The sequence below is a fragment of the Galleria mellonella genome, unplaced genomic scaffold, assembly GCF_026898425.1.
Source record: "Galleria mellonella isolate WM207_F2 unplaced genomic scaffold, CSIRO_AGI_GalMel_v1 utg87, whole genome shotgun sequence".
NCBI lineage: Eukaryota > Metazoa > Arthropoda > Insecta > Lepidoptera > Pyralidae > Galleria > Galleria mellonella.
Genome location: NW_026442166.1, coordinates 258,046 through 273,236, shown reverse-complemented (window position 1 = coordinate 273,236; position 15,191 = coordinate 258,046). Strand labels below are relative to the sequence as shown.

The 15,191-nt window shown below is 40.1% G+C and overlaps 3 protein-coding genes across 3 annotated transcripts in view; all 3 read left to right on the top strand.

Annotated features, from left to right (window-relative positions):
• The window catches only part of LOC113510950 (serine-rich adhesin for platelets), a 74,543-nt gene extending 71,102 nt beyond the window's left edge, over window positions 1-3,441 (top strand). Inside the window, exons 11-13 of the mRNA XM_052902020.1 lie at window positions 1,039-1,202; window positions 1,290-1,365; window positions 1,863-3,441. Of these exons, the coding sequence (XP_052757980.1) occupies window positions 1,039-1,202; window positions 1,290-1,365; window positions 1,863-2,719 (1,097 nt within the window). The 3' untranslated portion in view covers window positions 2,720-3,441. The remainder of the gene's footprint in view (window positions 1-1,038; window positions 1,203-1,289; window positions 1,366-1,862) is intronic.
• A 5,240-nt stretch (window positions 3,442-8,681) lies between these two features.
• On the top strand, window positions 8,682-10,346 carry LOC128202280 (uncharacterized). Its single transcript, XM_052902042.1, has one exon. It carries the CDS (start codon window positions 8,682-8,684, stop codon window positions 10,344-10,346), a length of 1,665 nt encoding a protein of 554 aa, XP_052758002.1.
• Window positions 10,347-12,780: 2,434 nt separating this feature from the next.
• LOC128202279 (uncharacterized) lies at window positions 12,781-14,853 on the top strand. The gene is made up of 2 exons (XM_052902041.1): window positions 12,781-12,941; window positions 14,643-14,853. Exons 1-2 carry the CDS (start codon window positions 12,820-12,822, stop codon window positions 14,851-14,853), a joined length of 333 nt encoding a protein of 110 aa, XP_052758001.1. The 5' UTR covers window positions 12,781-12,819.
• Window positions 14,854-15,191: the final 338 nt, after the last annotated feature.

Sequence of the window (15,191 nt, the reverse complement as noted above, 5' to 3'; positions counted from 1 at the left end):
TATTTGAAGATAATAAATTGTCTTTTATGTTTAATGAAGGTAACGTTGTTGGTATGTTAAAATATATTAGTTACATGCATGGCCGTAACTAGGGGGAGGAGGGCATTGACGGGCAATGCCCTACCTTAGAAGGCCCAATGCCCTATCTTAAAACGAAAGCCCCTAAGAAAATTAAACAGATTCGCTTTTTTAAAGTCACTTCATTATCGCTTCTGTCCTATCAAAAAGTTCTTTTGCCCTACTTTAATCTTGGGTCTAGATACGGCCCTGGTTTCATGACTAGCTCTGTTTGCGTCTCAGACCACATGGTAGGTAAACAGGTATCGACGTGGCAAAATCTGATAATAAGAGACATATGTTTACAACTAGAATGAGGTAGTCGAAATAGTGTCAACTATTGCTATTGTAATGGACGTAACAATCTGCGTAATCATATCGAATCCAATAATGTTATTGAATGGCAAACAAGCTGAAGGCCCGCCTTATGGAAAGTAGTAAACGTCGCCTGTACACGTGAACAGCAACATAGACATAATAGAGTACACTGTGATGCCCGTAGCATGCCTCATCCGATGCTATTCCTAAGAACTATGGTTTATCCCTCTATACCCTGTAGTTTCAATGCATGGAAGCACAACTGCTTCAGAAATACGGATGAGACAGAAATAGAGACCACAGACGAAGAGCTATGAAAATCTCTTTAGGATCGTCAACGCGCACGTGACACCCTTAGTGCTGCAGACGTCCATAGGCTACAGTAATCGTTAACCATCAGACGGGCTGCATGCTTGTTTGTCACCTTTGTGGTATAAAATTTAATAAATAAATAAAACAAAGGCAACATTGTTTGGAAAACATTGGAAAACAAACCCTTGTTTTCCAATTAAGAAATAAAAAAGTCGTCAAATCAGTACAGAACTATCTTATACAAAGTACACAAAAAAGGTTAAACTACTTTCTTTGCCTTGTGAAAAAATCTTTACCCAAAAAAACCATATAAAGTACAGATAGTTTAATCTGACCGTTTTATTGTTACAGCTCACCTCTCCGGCAGCATATTGCACAGCGTGAACGTCTCCCTCATCAACCCCGGCGAATGCCAGGCCAAGCTCTCCCAGGACTATCCCCACCTACTCGAGCAGTATGACCAGGACAGCTGCGTCTGCGGGCAGCCCACTAACCCGACGAACAACATTTGCAAGGTAAATCTATGAAGATCACCACCCCACATTACATTTTTGCTGTAAACAATAGTGAACAATCTTTTACCGTGTTTTTCTCGTCGTCAGGTCGACATCGGCAGTGCCCTCGCATGCACAACGAGTGGGTACTACGTTCTCAGAGGCGTGTACTCCTGGGATTCAGGTAAGAGATCCACCTATAAAGTAGTCTTAAAATGTTTAAAAGTAAATCAGATTGATCAAGATAAATGGGTTTTTTTTTTTGATGGGTGAAAATGATATGGTAACCCCGCCTGCGCTAACGGGATACGCTGGCGGAGCACCAGTCAAGGATGATAGATGAGAATGAAAACAGGCCAGTTACCCCATCATGATGAATTCATCAGGAATTAACCATGATAGTTTCCAGGGAGAACCGCGACTAGGTCGACCTGGTTGGGTATATTGCTAGCAATGGGATTCTCAGTCTCCATTACTAACAATCCCTTTCCCCCCAGATAAATGGGGTTGTATTTCACATAAAAAAAACCCGACTTCAATTGTAACAGAACTAGTTATGTATTTTGATTTTAAAACTAAATTACTGAACCTATTTAAAAAAAAATCTATGGGACCAAACTGCAAGTACATCATTTATCTCTATACTTGTAAATCACTAATAATATTTTTCCCCCATTTCAGGCTGCCAACCTGGTAACCAAGTGGCCGGTTTCTACAAATTTGACCTCGAATGGTACCAATGGGCTATTGGCCTAATCGAAAGCGCCAGATTCGCCCAATTCTCTGGTAATACACAATCTGGCGGCAGGTTCTCAGGCCAAATCAGTTCTGGTGGCAGCAGCAGCAGCAGAGGAAACCAGTTCGTCGGTGGAATCAAGATCGGAGGTGGCATCGGCGCTAGTGGCCAATTCGGGCAAAACAAATTCTCCAGTGTTCAATCTCAGATCACAGGAAACAGGATCGCGGGAGAAGCCGTCGGCACAGGATCCTTCCAGAATCAATTCCAAACTGGTCAAAGTAAAATCCAAGGTGGCCAATCTCAGTTCCTAGGTGGTTCAAATCAGCTGCAAGGCAGCCAAGGCACGTTCCAAAGTGGGCAAACCGGATTCCAAGCTCAGTTGCCGTTAGGGCAAAATCAATTCACAAGCTCCGTGGGACAATTTGGATCCAGCAAGTACCAATCTGGAAGCAGCTCTTCTGGTGCTACCGTCCAAAGTTCAGCGCCAGTATCCAACACGTTCACAGCGACGTATACAGAGAAAAAGATCTTCCAGTCGGAACCTAAAATAGTTACTTACACAACTAAGCCCGAAATCGTTACATTCACGACTAAACCCGAATACTTCACTTACACAACTCAGCCCAAAGTATTCAGTTACACGACTAAGCCCCAAGTGATCACTTACGAGACGTCGGGAAGCGGCACGAATCCCCAATACGCGGCGCCGAATGTGTCCTTTAATCCAACATTTACAGACGCGGTAAAGGGCCACGCCCATAGTGCTCAATGCAAATGCTTACAGAACGGCAAAAAGTGAGCTTAATTTTACTAATCGTTTTAAAATTGGTTACAAAAATTATGGGGTTAATCGTGCCATAAAAAAAATTTTTTTTTGTAATACATTTATGATAATATCATTATTAGAAATTCAAATATTTAATTAATTAAAGTACAAAAATGAAGCCAGTTCCTAAATGGTAACCGTAAATTATTTCTGGCCAATATTTCCGTAACTGAACGATTGACGGTGTAATAATGTGAAATATACATTAAAAAAAAAAACTATTTATGAATATAAAAGAAAATCTGTAAATAGGTAGGCTTTTATTATTTCATTTTCTTACCACGACTCTAGTGAATTCATTTTTACAATTACAATTTTATTTGTGTATTTATATTATTTAGATTTGACAACTGCCATCTTAGTTTTTTGTCATCAATGTTCGCTTTCGCTTTGTTAAATTTTTATTTACGAAATTAAAATTGTTAAATATAGGTAAAAATAAGGTTAAATGTGGAATTCAAACTAAAAATTAGATTTTTGACCATATTGGGTGTTTTGACCAAAATGGTCGACTTTCTAATTCGATCGGTTTTTTTAGTTGTATAAAAATAATAATAAGTTTTATATATTAAATATATAAAAAATTTGTCGTACGCAAAAGTATTTAGTCAATGTATTTACACTGATTATTATACATAATTTGTTACAATTAGTATTAAATAATTGAAATAAAATGGAGATATTTTACAAATATATTGTGTGTGGTTTTATTTTTGAACTAGCTGTCATCCCTCGCCCGTGAGAGGTAAATATCCTTTTCTTCTATGCAGGGATAATATGGATACCGAAGGGGGAAAGGAATTGTTAGTATTGGGATCTACCATCGACATTGCTAGCAATATTAAACAATAACAATTTTTCATCCTCACCTATCATCCCTCACTGGTGCCCCGCCAGCGTTTACCAATGATGCAGGCGGGGTTACAATTCCATCCTCATCCATTAAAAAAAATGGATACCGATCTGTTGTCTGTACATTGAGATACTCTGGACATTGATGGTCGAAAAAAGGTCATCACCCATTTAGATAGCGCCCATATCAGTCGGATTTTCGAATATGTTAAAAATCGAAAGATTTGATGAAAATCCAATATTATTTTTTGGATAAGACTTTAACATATTCGTTATTGGACTAATATATATATATTGTAAATGAATATATAGATGTCGTAAGAATATATATAGATATTGCTGTATATTACCCACACCTAATTTCCTCTAGAAATGAATTGTCAAGCACAATAAGCTTGTATTCCATAAAAAAAAACCACTTCCACTTGTGGCAAAACCAATAATTATGATCTAAAAACTAAACTACTGAACTGAGTTTGATAAATTGTCTATGGAACTAATGAAAAATACATAAATTTTTGTTTTCTCAATGTCCTCTCTATCCAAAGATTTTTTGGAAGAGATTGCTCGAATGAATTGAATGAAGTGATGAATAAGGCCGCATTTTGTATTAAATCTCATTAAAATTAACTGTACTATTTTATAAATGGAGCAATAAAGTGTAAAATAAATAAATACATTAGACATTAGACATACAGGATACTAAAAAAAATCGCCGACAAATTCCCTTATTTACCACGTCGCAGTGAAAACCAAAGAGAGCCGAGAGAATAGGAATTTTCAAGAAAATAAATGAAATTAATTAGTGTAAAAATTACTAGTTAAAATTGTGAGATGATATTGCCATCTAGTAGACAGTAGCTAAATTATCAAACTTTAACACCCCATGCTTAAAATTTTCTTGCTTATTTGGTCATAGCAATAATATTTCATAAAATCTGTAATAGATGGCGCTTGTTACAAACTCCTTTGTAATTTGTAATTTCTAATATTGTATTCTTTTAATTATTCATTTTTTTATAAACTGTCAGTATAACTTTTCAACACGAACCGGCGTTTTCTTTCTTACAATCAGTTCACAATATTATTGGTCCTTCTACCGTTTTAAGTGTTGGAAATGGTACTCACACGTTCCCAAAAAGGCAAGCCGTCGAATAAATACGAAAATACCATGGATCACAGCAAGAGTGGACAGTCAAACCCTACGTATGGAGATCAAGGGACGTCGGAGGCCCAATGTGCGTCCACCAGTCAAATGGATGCGCCTTCGGAGGGAGTTCACTTGGAACCCCCACCCAGGTCTCGGGGTGACAGTCACACCGCATCGAGAAGATCCACAGGGAGTATGGTAAAGGCTAGGCTTTTAGCAGCCAAGGCGGAGCACGCTCGCCGACTCGCTGAGTTAGAACGTAAGGTTGCGGTTGCTGAGCTACGCGCACAGCTCGCCGCTATAGAGGCTGAGAGTAGCGTACATGCAAACTCGTATGCAAGCTCGTGTATGAGTAGCAAACAGGTTGAAACGTGGTTGAATAATAACCCGGGTGATGGCCCGTTAGCAGAGGAGCCGATCGATCGGCAACCCGGCATTAGTGCCCCAGAGGTCCCTGCGTCACACTCTTTAGGGTTACCATTTCATCCTACTACTTCTCACAACTCTGTCAGTGATCTCCAGGGACAAAAGTACACGGGGAGTTTTGATGCACAATTCATAGCTAAGGCTATAGGTGATTTAGGTGCAGTCTTAATAAGTAATAAATCGAATACCTGTAATACCAAGTTGCCGTTATTTGATGGTAGGTGTGCTACTGAGTGGCTTAGCTTCAAACGTACATTTGTAGATACGGAAAAATTCTATTCAGCAGGTGAGAATCTCGCACGCCTAAACGGTGCGCTGCGTGGAGCCGCGCGGGAGGCTGTTCACGTCCTATTGGTATCGGCGCGTGACCCACAGCAGGTCATCAGTGCACTCGAAACCCGATTTGGATGTCCCGAGATGATTATGCTACAAGAATTAAATTCCGTCCGAGCCCTACCGAAAGTTAGTAGCGAAGGAAAGGATTTAGGTATTTTTGCGTGTCGAGTGAAAAACTGCATTGAAATAATGCGATTATTAAATCAGGCAGATTATTTAGGTTCACCTGAACTTTTCAACGTATTAGTTAGCAAACTGACTCCACTTTTACATATGCGTTGGTTAGATTATGCAGCTAGTCATACTGAGGGAGGTAGTAAACTCGAGGTATTATCTGAGTTTCTTGTACGGGAGATACATTTACAAAATAAATTTGGAATAATTTCAGACACATATTTACATCCGTCGACCTCTCATACTACTCGTAATACATCAAATCACACACATAAACAGGGTAAGTATCAAGTTAATTGCAATACGGGAAGCGTGAGTTCAGGTTCATCTAAAAAACCTAATAAATCGTATGTAAATAAATCTGCAAACATGTCATACATATTTTGTAAACAAACAGAACATGACATTGTCGTATGTGACAAATTTTTATCTTTATCTATTGATGACAGATGGAAATGGGTAAAGGCTAATAAGGTTTGTTATCGTTGTTTACGAAAAAATTCGCATAGATTTAAATTATGTAAAAATAAATCTACGTGTGGTAAGGATGGTTGTTTATTCAAACATCACTTTCTTTTACACAACAATAGCGTAGAACTTAACCTCGTTGCACATGCAGATGTAGACATTGTAGATTCTGATTCTTCTACATCACAAAGCGACAAGAATCAGATAGTAAATACTCGCAGAACTGAAGAATGTGCTGTCGAAGTTTCAGCTCATGCTACCACCACTTTTCCGAACACACTTTCTCGCTCTTTACTAAAAATAATTGCTGTCAGAGTGTCTGGTCCCTGTGGTACTGTCAACACATATGCACTATTAGATGACGGCTGTACTACAACACTGATTGACGCGAAAATTTCGAAGCATATTGGTGCTGTAGGTCCCAAAGGTCGTGTGCATATTGACTGCTTAGGTGGACTTTCGAAAGTGAGTGATTTTTATTTAGTTAATTTTACTATCCAAGGTTTACACAGCGAAGATTCCTTTCAAATTCACGGTGCTCGTTCCGTTGACAATTTAGGTGTAGCTTATCAATACGGTATTCAAGCTGACGATTTGAAGAAATATCCTCATCTTTTCGAAATTGCCGATGAGCTTTGTTACGAAAACGCGCAACCTACAATCGTGATAGGGATTGATAACTGTCACTTGACAGTACCTAAATTAATACGAGCGGGTACTGCTACTGAACCGATGGCTATTAAGACTGTTTTAGGTTGGGTTGTTTGTGGACCTATTAGTAAAAGTAAAATAGGAAGTGGTCGTGATATAATAAATCACGCTACAGTTTTTGATGATTGTCAATCCGATAACATTCAAAATTTTGAAGAGATAATTAAAGAACATTATAGATTGGATTCAATTGGCATTGTTAAAAAAGAATATCGCGGTAGGTCGGACGCGCATGCACTCAAAATTTTGGAAACCACAGTGCGACGATTGCCTGATGGACATTTTGAAGCTGGTCTTTTGTGGCGTCCTGATATTAGTGTCGTGCCAAATAATTATAGATTAGCACTTTCACGTTTTCTTAGCCTAGAAAAGAAGATGAAAAGTGATAATCAATACGCGCAGTTATATCGTCTGAATGTACAAGCTATGATAAACAAGGGCTACGTTGAAGAATGTCACAAGTCACCAATAGGTATTTCCTGGTATCTTCCGCATTTTGGGGTGACACATCCGCATAAACCAGGAAAATTACGCATTGTTCATGATGCTGCTGCTAAATTCCAAGGGGTCAGCTTAAATTCTTTATTATTACCCGGTCCTGATCTCTTACAGCCCCTTCTTGGTATACTCATGAGATTTAGGGAAGGCCCTATTGCTTTAACAGCCGATATTCGAGAGATGTTTCCGCAGGTTAAGATAAGGGAGCAGGACCGAGACGCTCAAAGATTTTTATGGCGCGATTATCACACGCAGGAAATTAAAATATATCGCATGTCTTCAATGATGTTCGGCGCTTGTTCGAGTCCATGTACCGCGTTGTATGTTAAAAAAGCGAATGCTGATGAATTCCAAGGAGAATTCCCGGAAGCAGCACATGCCTCTGTATTTGATACATACATGGATGGCTATATAGGATCGCAGGACAACATTGAGAAAGCAGCTCGTTTAGCTGCAGATATTGTAGAGCTGAATAAGCGAGCTGGTTTTGAGATGCGCGGTTGGGTATCCAACAATCCTGATGCCCTATCACTTTTATCAAAAGACTTGGTTTCTACTTGTATCAAAAGTAGAAACGAGTCCATAGATTTAGGTAATTCGAACAACGACGTAAATGTTCGGACTCTAGGTCTTATTTGGCAGCCTAATATTGATACAATTTCGTTTAGTATTGGGTTCGAAAATGATAAATTGCCACATCAGATTACTAAACGTGATGCGCTTTCTTATGTAATGCGTATTTATGATCCTCTTGGTATTTTAGGACCTATAGTTATCAGAGGGCGTATCATGTTTCAGAATATATGGCGTAAACGCCTCACATGGGACGACGAGTTACCTCAAACCGACCTGAAGATTTGGCATAATTGGTTTCAGGATCTAAATTTGGTATCTAATCTCAAGATATCACGCTATTACGGTTTGAGTGAACCCGATGTATCCAAACGCGAGCTTCACATCTTCTGTGATGCTAGCGAAATGGCTTATGCAGCAGTTGCATATTGGCGGATGATTTTTACAAACGGAGATGTGAAGGTCGTTCTCATTTCCAGTAAGTGTAGAGTAGCTCCATTAAAGCCGACCTCCATCCCCCGTTTAGAACTCCAGGGAGCGTTAGTCGCTGCTCGTCTAGCGTCATTCATAGTCGAATCTCATAACCATAAACCAACAAAACGATTCTTTTGGACTGATTCGTTAAACGTGCTAGGGTGGCTCCGGAGTGATGCGCGTACCTATAAGCCATTTGTAGCTCATCGTTTGGGTGAGATACTCGAACTCACACTAGTCAATGAATAGCGATGGGTTCCAACGCATAGTAACATGGCCGATGATGCTACGCGTGTTAATCGTATTGTTTTAACACAGTCGTCTCGTTGGCTTGTAGGTCCCAATTTTCTGTATGACAGTGAGTCTAGTTGGCCATCATCTCCACCAGTATCTATGGCTGGTAGCTTGGACAAAAACGACGTAGAACTTAAACCGTCTACTCGTCATCACTCATGTGTTGTTAATCTCATTACGTCACAGCCATCTCCCATGCCTCTTGTAGTTAGCTCTGACAGACTAAGCTCCTGGTTGAGATTGTTAAGAGCAACGGCAAGAGCTCATAAATTCATTACCTTGCTGCGTCGGAAAGGCACTTCTGAAATTACGGCTGAAGATTTGTCTGTTGCTGAAACACATTTACTGCGACATAGCCAGTTAGAAACGTTTGCGGAAGAACTTGTACTCTTGAAAAATGGTCAACCTCTACCACGGAAGAGCAAATTGTTCACTCTTTCCCCGGTTATCGATGATCAGCGAGTCATCCGTTTAAAAGGCAGGATTGATCGTGCAATAGACGTCGAAGATCACGTGAAGCGCCCTATTATCTTGGATGCTCGTCATCGGACTGTGCGTCTACTTATTGCCTATTATCACGAAAAGGCAGCTCATGGCAATACAGAGTTGGTAGTGAATGAACTCAGACAGTTTTATTGGATCATTCACCTTCGAAGCGCTGTTCGATCTGTTGCTTACAATTGCAGAGTCTGCAAGATAAGACGTGCTACACCGTATCAGCCTCCTATGGGAGACTTACCCGCTGCCCGTGTAGCTCATCACAAGAGACCCTTCAGTTTTACTGGTCTTGACTATTTTGGACCTCTTCAAGTTGCTGTTGGCCGACGTCGTGAAAAGCGGTATGTCGCTCTTTTTACATGTTTGGTGACTAGAGCAGTTCACCTAGAATTGGTACATAGTTTGAGTACCGATGCCGCTATTATGAGTTTACGCAGATTTATTGGTAGACGTGGGGTTCCTACAGAAATCTGGTCGGACAATGGGACGGCATTCGTCGGTGCCAATCATTTATTGAAGTCTTTGTATGGAGCTGAAATGGAACTGTTTGCTGCAAATGAGTGTATTTCTTGGAAATTCATTCCACCATCTGCTCCTTTTATGGGCGGTTCATGGGAGAGATTAGTGAGATCAGTGAAAACCGCCATGCAAGTCACTTTGAAAGAGCGTACACCCAGTGACGAGATTTTGTTAACTCTTCTTATAGAGGCAGAAGCGCTCATAAATTCCAGACCTCTCACTCACGTGCCTTCTGACCCTGATCAGAGTGAAGCTTTGACTCCTTTCCATTTTATACTTGGAACTTCGTCAGGAAAACCAATACCTGCACGTCTAGAAGACCGAGACCTCTGTAGTAGAGCAGGATGGAAAAGGGCCCTACGCCTCGCAGATCATTTCTGGTCCAGGTGGGTTAAAGAATATCTGCCAACACTATTGCCTAGACGAGGGCAGGGTATTGCGCCAAGAGTGAATGTGGGGGACCTGGTGCCAGTTGTAGATGATCAACAACCGCGTGGAACGTGGCTAAGAGGTATAATCACTGCAATTTATCGAGGACAAGATAGCATTGCTCGAATAGCCGAAGTACGGACGCCTATCGGCTTATTTAGACGCCCAATGAGGAAGTTGGTGCCCCTGCCTACGTAAAAAAGGGGAGTGTTACAAACTCCTTTGTAATTTGTAATTTCTAATATTGTATTCTTTTAATTATTCATTTTTTTATAAACTGTCAGTATAACTTTTCAACACGAACCGGCGTTTTCTTTCTTACAATCAGTTCACAATAGCGCTATTAAAGAATAATATAAATAATGTGATAATAAATGGAATAATTCTTACTAATACTTGTTAGTGTAAAATTGAATTTGTTTATTTGTTACCTCTTGACACCATAATCACCTAACTAACTATGAAATTTGGTATACAGGTTCAGTATAGAGTGAAAAAGATATCTTTATATAAGATATATTATATGCTTTTTATCCTAGTCAATGAATATTTCCCGGCCACGGGGACAAAGTCGCCAAAAACAAAACAGTAAAACAATAGTCAACAAATGTCCCTGACTGGACATCTGGAAATTTGCAACATTTTTACCTATTTTATTTTTAATAAATTGGGCTCTGGTGCTCATTTTTTGCTGCCTGCATGTTTCTTGCCAAGCAGCTTGCTTTAATTTAATTTAATTTGAAAATTAGCTGACTAAAAGTTGGCCCGTTTTTGAAGCTCGATGCACTATCTACATAATCTGAGACCTGCCTATATAATAATTCACAACCTCTTTTGAGTGTAACGTCTGTCTATCTAAATTCTTGTCAAACCTACCATTTTACACAAGTTAGAAAACATCAATTTACATAATAATATCTTCTGACGCTGATCCAAAATGAAAAGGCACTTATTTAGTTCCAATGCCAAAATACACATATATACAGGTAAGCAATATGATTACCTACGGGTCTTTTTGTATCTTCACGCAGATTTATTGTGTAAAACAGCAGAGTTATTGCTAATTATGTCCATACAATTATTATACAATATTTTCACACTTCATTCAAATTTTAGGTTTTTTTTTTTGATGGGTGAAAATGGTATGGTAACCCCGCCTGCGCTAACGAGATACGCTGGCGAGGCACCAGTGAAGGGTGATCGATGAGAATGAAAACAGGCCAGTTAGCCCATCATGATGAATTCATCAGGAATTAACCATGATAGTTTCCAGGGAGAACCGCGAGGAGGTCAACCTGGTTGGGTATATTGCTAGCAATGGGATTTTCAGTCTCCATTACCAACAACCCCCCCCCCCCCCCCCCCCCCGCCCCACTTTTTAGGTTTACATATCAATCTATGGCTACTAATATAGCATTATATTATCTGTACCATGGCTATACAATATAATGGGGCTGTTTATAACGACTTGTCATGAAATAGTCTTTTACTGCGTATTATGTGTATGTTTTTATTGTAATTTGTGTGCCGTAAGTAATGTAAATAAATTATCTATCTATCTATCTAGTAACCTTGTTTGCGCATTTGGTATATGCTGACGGGGCACCAGTAAGAGATGATAGGAAAGAATGAAAACAGGTCAATTAGCTCATCGTGACAAATTCTACAATAATTAACCAAGTTAGTTTTCAGAGAGCACCGCGTGGAAGTCCACCTGTGGGGTTGCTCTTGAAATAAATTTCAATAAATCGATATTGAAATTGAGAGGTGTCGCATTATCAAATGCAATACTAGCGACGTAATGGTAACATATATGTTCTGTTAGATGCATATTAATGTAACTTGCCAATGGAAAGTATTGTAAACTGATCCTAATTCTAACCTAATTCCTAAATGTTGTTTTGTGAGTGCTGTATAAAATTGTCAGTAGCAATAGATTGGATTGGCGGGGAAAGGGATTGTCAGTAATGTGATACTAGCAATATACCCTCTCAGGTCGACCTCCACATGGTTCCCCCTGGAAGCCATCATGTTTAATTCTTGTCAAATTCATCACGATGGGCCAACTGACCTGCATTCATTCTCACCTATCATCTTCCACTGGTGCCTCGTCGGTGTATACCGATAGCGCGGGCGGGGTTACCATTCCATTTTCACCTATTTAAAAAAAATGGTTTGATACTGATATTAGATTCAAGTGTAGATCTGTTGATATGATTACTAACAATCCCTTATCCCCCCCCCCCTCCCTCCATCTCAATATTATTTCATTTTCCATGATGTATCGTCATAGGATTCGTGTTTCAACCGTGAGGCAGTTGTGTTTGCATGGCTGTGTTTCGGTTTGAAGGGTGGGATATGGCGTGAATTTACTGGGTACAGAGGAATAACACCTGAGTCCTCAGGAATGGCAACACATGGTGGGTATCATGGACGAAACAGTATACTCTGTTATGTCCATGCTATTACTCTTGTGTATAGGCGACGGTTACCACTTTCCATCAGGTGGGCCGTCAGCTTATTTGCCATTCTAAGTTGTATAAAAAAAAGAAATAAGAACTAGGTTTTACCAAGTGTCTTTTTTCCTATAATATGCTTTAGGTATTCCGAATTGCGATTATTTCTTGTATAAGACACATCGACATCAAGCGAGGATCATCAGGGGAGTACGATGGCTCAGCAAGAACACGCCAGGGTGCGTCGTCTACCACAAGAATCTTCCATCCTGTCGCCGGCCACGTCTGACTCCACTACATCCGTGTCCAATACATCACTGTCCTCGTCTATCTCACGGTATGCTCCTCGAGTTTTTCATATCTGTCATCCGTCTATACGTATTACATAAGGCTCCCCCTTGAGGGGTTTTTTCAATAGTTGCCACGCTTGACAGGTGGATTGACAAATGCAGTTAGGCTTTGGTGATACTCAAAGAGGGGCACTGCTGCCCATCCTTCGGTGGAAAGGAAGGAAGGGGTGGCCCATTCTATGCTGAAATCACACGGCCAGGTTTTTATTTAGCTACAAATGTTGGTACCTAGGAGAAGAGGCAAAATGCTGGGCCACCTTATACGACATGACGATTTTTTTAAGAGCATAGTAGAAGGAAAGATAGAGGGCAAAACAGGAAGAGGAAGACCGAGGTATAACTACATGGGACAGATAAAGGAAACACTAGGCGTCATGTCGTATAGGGAGATAAAGGATATGGCCTGGGATAGAGCTGGCTGGAGGAAGATGCATGAATTAGTTGCACCGACAAGAGGAAACTCTTAAATGAAAAGAAGAAGTTGGTACCTACTATAAAAGTTCTTTAGATTGTTATGATGATAATGGAATTATAGCCCCCGTGAGCCATCGGTGATGGCACCAGTTAAGGATGATAAAGAAAGATATAAAGAGATCACTTAGCTCATCATGACTAATTCAGCAAAAAATATGATAATTTTTGTATTACAGATTTTTTTTTTATACAACTTAGAATGGCAAACAAGCTGACGGCCCACCTGATGGAAAGTGGTAATCGTCGCCTATAGACATGAGCAGTACCATGGACATAACAGAGTGTACTGTTTCGCCCATGATACCCCTATGCGTTGCCATTCCCGAGGACTCAGGTGTTATTCCTCTGTACCTAGTAAATTCACGCCATATCCCACCCTTCAAACCGAAACACAGCCATGCACACACAGCTGCTTCACGGTTGAAACACGAATGGGACAAAGGTACCCAATCGCAATCGACTTTTGTACAAAGTTACTCTAGTTTGTATTTTATGCACGAAAAATTATTAATTCACTCTTACGCCACCTGGCCACTTCTGTCTGTTCTCCTTTAACCAAAGGTTGTCTGTAAGAGATTGCCCTAGCGACCGCCTTTTGTACCTTCATGTGTATATTTCAATCCGTATTCATGTTACTGTATTTCACTTGAATTATTCACTTGTCATTGTATATTTTTGTTTATGGTGCAATAAAGAGTTAAATAAAAAAAAATTATAATAATAGTTTCCAAGGATAACCACTTTGAGGCAGACCTGATAGCGTTTATTGCTAGCAATAGGACTGTAAGACCCCATTGCTAACAATCTCTTTCCCCCCTATTTTTTACGCTTTAATAGTAGTAATTTATTTCAATGGAACTTCATTAAAAGGTAACCAAGTTTTGTTGGAGAGAAGAGATTGTTAGTATTACAGTTTAGCGGGCCCGTTGCTAGCAATACAATACACTGTCAGGTCGACCTCCACGCGGCCCACTGCAAACTATCATGATTGCTACTATTGAATTCGTCACGATATGCCAACGTTGCTTTTATCTTCACCTTTCCATCCCTCACTGGTGCCCCGCTAGTGGGTACAGATAGCGCAGGTGGGGTACGATCCCCATTTCATTATCATCCATTAAAAAAAAACTATTTTTTTGAAAAACCGCATACTGTAGTCTTGTTTAAAAATATACCGAGATTTTAATAAGTTAGAAAACTTGTATATTTTCTAGATTCCGAAACGACTTTGAAGAGTTGAAATGCAAGATGAAAATATTTGGCGAGTCGCTGAACCTCTGCCGGTGCATAGCTGACGACTTCAGGAGCAAGCTGACGCAGATGGAGAGAAGGCTGGAGAACCTGGAGCGGAGGCATCGGCTGTGGAGGGTGAGCTCTTTAGTGGATGATAATGAAATGGTGACTCCACCCCAGGCAGCAAAGTGACGTCTGCGACTCTAATAAGACATTAGTTTTAAATCGTTTTAAGGTCATTGACTGAAAATTGACGTCAACAAGATAACGAATTGCTACCTGTGCCAGGCCAGTTAGCCCATCATGATGAATTCACCAGGAATTAACCATGATAGTTTCCAGGGAGAACAGCGAGGAGGTCGACCTGGTTGGGTATATTGCTAGCAATGGGATTCTCAGTCTCTATTACTAACAATCCCTTTCCCCCCGCAATGGGGCAGTTTTTTTTTTATGGGTAATAATGAAATAGTAACCCCACCCACACTATCGGTATACACCGGCGGGGCACCAGTGAAGAATGATAGGTCAGG